Source organism: Crocodylus porosus, unplaced genomic scaffold, assembly GCF_001723895.1.
Source record: "Crocodylus porosus isolate Cpor-Errol unplaced genomic scaffold, CroPor_comp1, whole genome shotgun sequence".
NCBI lineage: Eukaryota > Metazoa > Chordata > Crocodylia > Crocodylidae > Crocodylus > Crocodylus porosus.
The window spans coordinates 18,575,516-18,582,967 of record NW_017728886.1 but is presented as its reverse complement, the minus strand read 5'-3'; the positions used below and the strand labels follow the sequence as shown (position 1 = coordinate 18,582,967).

Genomic DNA, 7,452 nt, shown 5'->3' with positions numbered 1-7,452 from the left:
AGGAAAGAAGGGGAGTAGGGGCAGATCAAGGCCCCCACGGCAAGGGAGGGAGTGGGGCTGGCACAGGTGCTGCCTAGTTAGAGCGGGACACGAGACAGAGCCATGAGCAGCTTGTCCAGGCGGCGCAGCTCCCATCTCTATTTGCACCCCTGGCAGAGGCGTGGGGGGCATGCGTCCCCCAGATGCGTGCAGGGCGAGTATGAGCTGCCGGCTGCAGGATCAAGGCCGGGGCTGTGCCAGCCTCTTCCCAGCAGGGGGGCTGAGCTGGGGCAGGCTAGAGCCCAAAATTCACCATTGCCCCCTGCAGACTGCCCCTCCCAGTAGTGCCACCACTGCCTGCCTCACCCCCACTGGGAAGAGGCTAGCACAGCTGCTGGCCCCAAGTCTATAGCAGGCAGCCCTCCATCACCCCATGCACAAATCCAGGAGGGACATGCCCCCCATGCCTCACCCAGGGGTGCACACAGTGACAGGTAGCCGGCTCTCCCTTCTCATGAGGTTCCCCTGGTTCTGTCCTACACCCCACCCCGGCAGGGCAGCACCTGCCTCTGCCCCAGCCCCACTCCCTCCCTCACTGTGGGCGCTTCAATCTGTCCCCCACATGCATTTCCCTCCACAATCCTACTGGCCAAATGCTGCTCCCCAAGCTGCCAGACTGCATATTGGCTACCGGATCAGTATCAGCCAATACAGCTGATTAATAATTAGCCATCGGTGTAGGCCAAAAAAATCTTTATTGGTGCACCCCTATTCACAATGCTTCAGTTTAGCATATTTCAATACACACCTTGCTCCAAATATTCCAAACTTTGTTTTTGTCTTTTGATAATTGTGCACATCCGTCCCAAAGCAGCACGTTTCAGTTGTTTGCAGCGGTAAAGGGAATCACCATATTTCATCAGTCGCACGTAATCCTTAGCAACGCTGTGGGGGAAGGGAGGAAAAGGTCAAATCTGCTATTATCATACTGACAGAGGGAAAAAAAAGAAAATAAATGCATCTTACTTGTCAATCAGATTCTTGGCAATGTTAATCTGTCCTAATGCCAACTTGTAATGATCTTTGTCATAGAGAACATTCATCAAATCTGCATAAAAGGGATGGATATCCTAAAAAGTACGGAACAAAAAATAATTAAAACATTTTGGAATGTTTTCTTTCATGAACAGAGAATCTTAAGCAACTACAAATTTTATTTTTTTTCCTACATACAAGAAATACACTAGTATGGCTGGTAAGTACAAACTGAAAGCTGTTTTTTCTAGATTTAAGAAACTCTGGTGAAAACAGCCTGCTGTCCAGAATGTGTAAATTAATCCTAATTTTGAATTCTTGCTTTATAGCATCTCATTGGACTGATTAACACAAAACTAAGCTTCTGTGTTTGTCTTTAGTTTTATAATAGTTTGTGTTAAGGAGAAAAAAAGAGATTATGGAAAAAAAGAAAAATACAAGCATGCTGTGTAGCAGTAGACTTTTTTTCTAAAAACATACTGCTTTATGTAGAAATACATCAAGGTGGCAAACCTTTGCTTTTACTCAGTGACCTCATTTCTTCATGATGTTGTAAAAACGTTTTTTTTATGCTCCCACAAACCTTCTGCCCATCACAAATGCAGCTTCTTCACGTCAATTGTATTTCAAGAGAGTTTAAAGCATGCCATGATCAGTATATAAAAGAACCTCAGAAAGGCTATTTTAATTCCATATACGCTTTACTTTTAAAGCAACACATTTTAAATACCTTAATACAACCATCACAGAAGCTGCTACATCAGAAAAAGAAGTAAAAACAAAAATAGCCATCATCACTGGACAACGAGCAAAGCTGAAGAAAGGCTGGAGTAGTAACAACTTCACCATGAAAACAAAATTCCATCTACTATATGCTGCTGTCATTTCAACAATGCTCTATGGCTGCAAGATCTAGACACTCACTAGGGCACTGGAAAAGCAAACTGAGACCTCTGAAATGCGGTGCTTTGGAAGACTTCTACACATACCCTACACTGCATACAGAACAAATAAATCTGTGAAAGATCAAATCAGACAAGAAGTTGGCAAACACAAACCCTTACTAGAAATCATAAGAAGAAAGATGCAGTGGGTTGGACACATAACAAGAAAGCCTGGTAACTTTGCCAACACCATCCTGCAGGGTGCTATGGATGGATGAAAAGGAGGAAGACCCAGGACAAGCTGGACCACCAACATCAAAGTCTGGGATTAAAACTGACTGATTGTACAAGGATTGGAAAAGACCAGGAAAACAGAGGAAAGTTACTGCTACATCAAAGGTGCCCCAATGGTCAGTGTGGCCTTGGGACTGACTGACCAATACTTTTAAGAAGCTTGACCCTGTGACAGTATCCAGCACAAACCATATAGGGAAGATGTCTTTTGAAATGTTGCAGTGGAATACATCATTAGAAATAAAAACAAACCCAGAAAAGACAGTCCTAATACAAATTACATTCACAATTCTATAGCTGGATAAGTTCAGGTAGATCACTCGCTGTACACAAACTCCCACTTAAATGACTAATGTTCCTACTGAAAGACCAAGCATTAATCTAAGCATCATGGACAGGATAATGCTTTTGTTACTGTTTTTTACAGCACTGAGTATGCTACTCGCGCTGTAAAAGCAAGCTTAAGACAAGTTACTCTATGTGGGGACAATTCATACCCATCTTCAGATATTCATGCTTTCTACTAAATATATGAGTGGCAGTAAGTATCACAAAAGTGATACTGTTTATGGACCACCTTTCAGCTATAAGTAGAAAGCCACAACACTGACCTTCTGGCAAACTTTATTTGTATTCACACCATTCAGCAGCAATTTCAATCAAGGGTGAGGACAGACCTAACAAATGAAAGTTTCCCAAATGTCACTGACTGGTAGATGATTTATAACTACATGAAGTGTTGTGAGTGAACAGCAAGCACCCAGGTCAGCATGCCCTGTAGTGAGCAAGTAGGGGCAGCAGGGGGAACAGTGCTTGCACCCTTGCTTTTGTGGGTGGTCCCAGGGAGGTGGGTAACCTGCAATGGAGGCATTTTCACTTCTCTGCTTTCTCTGCACTCTAAAAGTGAGTTCAATAAACTCTAATAATCTGTTGACTAAAGTCTGCAGTGTAGTTACCTTACTGGGGTGGTGGGGGCTTGAGAAATGGCATGATAAGGAACTGTGGTTGAGTGCAGAGTTAGGACACAGCGGATTGCCAGAATTACTTTTATTGATCAGTGAGCTTCCTTGTTCAATAATGTTGACCAAAGCTGGAGTAAAGAGAAGGGGACAGTAGAGTTCTGGTGTGTAACAGAGCAACTGGTTGAAGGATTAGGGTGTAGGGGGTGGGAGATGAAAGGAGGAGGTGAGGTATGGTGCTGTGTGGGATGCCTGGAGGATTGACTAGACCTGTCAGAGAGTGCCGAGTGTACACGTGTAACACTGGACCTGTTCACAAGGAACTGGTTCAAAACAGTACCTGATTTTCCAGGTGCACTTTTGAACTGTTTCAGGAGACTTTAACTCAAGGGTGGGCAAAATGCAGTCCGTGGGCTGGATGCAGCCCGCCAGACCGTTCTATCCAGCCCGTGGGGCCCCTAAAAAATTTAGAAAAATCAATACTCATCTGCCCCTGACTGCCTATCATGCCACCCTCAATGGCTTGCCAAAACACAGTAAGCAGCCCTCCACCCGAAATAATTGCCCACCCCTGCTTTAACTAGTTTAACAGGCCTGTATGTGTGTCTACATAAGGTTTAAACTGTTCTGTTATGCATGTCCATATCCAAACTGAAACTTTCCTAGAAACTACAGGTTTCCCTCACTTTACGCTGTACACGCATTCCTGGAAAATGACATAACTCAAATTTGCATAAAGGGAACCCACCTTACAATGTAACAAATAAGGACAAGTTCCAAAACCTCGACTGTACTGACCCCCAGACCCATTTCTACCACTTTTACAGGACAATTTTGATACTCACCAACAGCAGACAGTGGACACACATACACGGTCGTGTGAATGTTTAGATGGTGTGAAGAGAGGGTGATGAAGGCTTCATTGATGGACCAGGGACAGGGGTAGGAGATAAGCTAGCGGGACGCTTATAAGCCATAATGGGGGTGGCAACTACAGAAACATGCATTAGACACCGAAGAGCACAGATCCACAGGAGACTTGGTGCACATCATTCCCACAACGCACCACACAAAAGTAGCTAAATGCAGGCTTCCACTACACCAATCGCACAAGAGTGAATTTACTGGGCATATAACAAATTTTTGGTATTTGTAGATTGTAAGGGGCAGGAAGGGACCTTGGAAAATCTTTGGGTCCAGCACCAGGCAGGAAAGATAACGGGGGTCAGGTGACCCCAGCAAGGTGACTGTCTAGTCTCCTCTTGAAGATTTCCATGGTAGGTGATTGCACCACCTCTGGAGGGAGCTTATTCTAGACACCCTGACTGTGAAGACATTTTTCCTAACGTTGAGCCTGAACTGGCCTTCCAGGAGTTTGTGGCCATTACTCCTAGTCTTTCCCTTGGGTGCCCTGGAGTCATCACATAAAAGCAAATTTGCACATACAGAACCCACATAAAGAAGCCTGTAACTGCTAAATCCCAAAAACTGCAAAAAAAACAGTGCCACGTGGACTGTTAAGGGTCCCTAGTGGTCACAACCGATTTATTGTCTTATCTGGAAGAAGCTCCTTTTGTAGCACAAGTTTCCCTGGACATTTTTACACATGCATGTGCCACAACACCAGGTGGTGTGACGCACGCAGTTGTGTAAGTGGCGAAATGCACATCAGCGCACAGAAAATGGCAGTGGGGGCACACTTCTGAACTAAAACACATCCGTGAAAAACCACGTGTATAAATACCACCTAGCGCCCCACTGGAACATGGCTTTGGCAGTCCACTCAAAAGAGACTCTCCTGCAGGCACAGACCATCCCTTCAACACCTCCCATCCCGGCCGCACACGTTCACAACACGACAGCTCCCGGCAGGCGCCTAGAGATAAACGTCATTTAAATGCCCAAACATTGAAGTCACTCACATCCAGCTTGGGAAAGTCGGTTAAGATCTGGGTGAGGCGGTCGTGATAATTCTGCTGAGTGTACTTGACTTTCCGCATATAAAACTGGCGAATGCGATGGATCTGGTAATGCTTGTGGATGACGGTCGGGGTTTTCCGCTGCGTCTTGGACAGCGTCAGGTCTATGAAGTCCTGCAAGCAGAGACACGTGAGCGCCAGCTGTCCCGTACCAGGGAGGCTCCGGCACGCAGGGCCGGGGCCGACCCCGCCGGGGCCTCCACGTGGGCGAGCGCTGCCCCCGGGTCCCCCCGCCCCTCCCCGCCGCGAGCGCCGGCCCCACCTTGGCGGACGGAACCACCGTGATCTTCTTGAAGTTGTACAGCGCCATGGTGCCGCCGCGCACGAGCCGCCCGGCCGGAAGGAAGAGGAAGTGAGAGGTGTTCTCGCGAGACTCCCGACCAAGCCGGCAGCAGTGTGCTTCCGCGCCAGTGAGCGGCAGCCACAGCGCCCCCTGGCGCGGGAGGCCGGCACCGTGCCTACGCAGACGTGGCCCTGGGAGTAAACCGCGTGGTGGCCGTGGAGCCTCCCGCTCCTTTTTGCTTCAAGTCCCTTCGGTCCCCACTGGCAGCGCTGGACTGGCCGCGCTTGGTGGGCAGACGGCAGCTCCCGGCTCTTGGTGTTGGCGTCGTTTTCTTGAGGTCGGATGGCAGCGCGTCCTTGTGGCCTCCGCCCCGCTGGGATCTGAGTGCCCAGAGTCGGGGTCCGCGCACGATGTCTGGTGTGGCGAAGTTGGTGGTTGAGGATTGCTAGCTCCGTGCTGGTGACGCTGGGTTGAGCGAGGATGCTGGTGTTTCTGCTCCGTCTTCTCGCTGCACGTGGAGGATTTCCCAGAGGCACCGGTGACACCTCTCCAGGCTCTTGAGATGATGGCAATAAGGCAGGGGACACAAGTGGCCAGTGGCCGGATGCTGTGAGGGGTGTAAAAATATGCTCGATTGCCATGCAAAGGAAGGCAAGATGCCCACAGTCCGTGCCAGTCTGACCGGGGACAACGTTCCTTCCTGACCCCAGACATCTGCTGATCAGTCTGAGCTGAGCGGAGGGCCAGGAAAGAGCCTCTAGCCAGCAACGTGTAGGGTTAAGACCCAGCAACGTTCCCCCTAAGCTGTGCAGGCGTGCCTGGCAGCACAGCATGAGCGCGCCTGTGTGGCTGCACACACCACACGACTTAGAGGGAACGCTGAGACCGATGCGCCCTCTAAGGAGTGGTCCATGAACACCTTGCTGGGGTAGTTTGACCCCAGTACTCTTTCCTGCCATGGCAGGGGGTCAGGCTAGATGATCTACTCAGGTCCCTTCGGACCCTAGAAACTATGAAACTATGTGAACGCGCCGCTTCCCCCTCCCCCTCCCACCTCCCCCTTTTGGTGCGGTCCGCCGGTAAGTGTCCCACAGTAATTGTCCAGGAGGGAGCGGGCAGGGTTCAGCCAGCACCCTTCTCCATGCTAACTGCTGCCCAGAGCAGTGTAGTGGAGTGCTGTGGGGCAGCCATGAACCGGACACAATCAACTGATAGATGGCAATACAACCCTTGTCCTAGCTCCAAGTTTGCCAAACTTGTGAATCCTTCCCAGTGCAAGGGAGATGCACCCTAATGCAGCCAAGAGCCATGTGACACACAGCTTGCAAGACGTGTGTGTTCCCCAGGGCAGTGACCTGGGTGCAGAGCTGTTGCTTCAACAGTCACTTGCTGTTTAATGCCTTCTTGGGATAAATCATCAGTAAGAACTGAAAAAAACAGAAAATTACCCAGCGGAGACAAAGTGTGCTCACTCCCTTTAATGAAACTTTTTGCAAAAATCTTGTTGGTTTAATAAAAGATATTATCTCCAATTGATTGAACTGGAAGGGAGGCACCAGGGCTGGCGTGGGACATTTAGCAAAAGTAAGCTCCTCGCCCCTCATGTGGGGCAGGCAGTGGCTCCCCCCTGAGGTGAGACAAGAGAGGGGTGGGCAGGGGCTCTGCTGGCTCCGGGGAACTGTTCCACTCCCCAGCCCTGATGCCATGTGCCTCCTCCCTCCCCGAGGTGATACAGGAGAGCAGAGCAGTTCCCTGGAGCCAGTGGAGCCTGCACCAGCCCGCACCTCATCTCACCTTGGGGAGGAGCCGCTGCCTGCCCTGCATGAGGAGTGAGGTGCTTACCTTCGGTAAGTGTCCCATGCCAGCACTAGTGCCTCTGCCTCACTCTGTGCCCAGCTTGTCTCTGAGCGGTGCGCGGCATTAAAAAGTTGGCGCGCAGCAAGATTTTTAATTGTGCACGGCCACACACATGCGCCGCTTAGAGGGTACCTTGGCTGAGACGAGTAGGAGCACTGGCACAGCCCAGTCAAAATTCTCAG

General features: G+C 49.5%; 1 protein-coding gene across 1 annotated transcript in view; it reads right to left on the bottom strand.

Moving 5' to 3' along the window:
- Positions 1-5,503, bottom strand: part of GTPBP4 (GTP binding protein 4) — a 19,659-nt gene extending 14,156 nt beyond the window's left edge. Inside the window, exons 1-4 of the mRNA XM_019530749.1 lie at positions 5,393-5,503; positions 5,074-5,244; positions 1,006-1,109; positions 788-924 (exon numbers count right to left, since the gene is read on the bottom strand). Of these exons, the coding sequence (XP_019386294.1) occupies positions 788-924; positions 1,006-1,109; positions 5,074-5,244; positions 5,393-5,440 (460 nt within the window). The 5' untranslated portion in view covers positions 5,441-5,503. The remainder of the gene's footprint in view (positions 1-787; positions 925-1,005; positions 1,110-5,073; positions 5,245-5,392) is intronic.
- Positions 5,504-7,452: the final 1,949 nt, after the last annotated feature.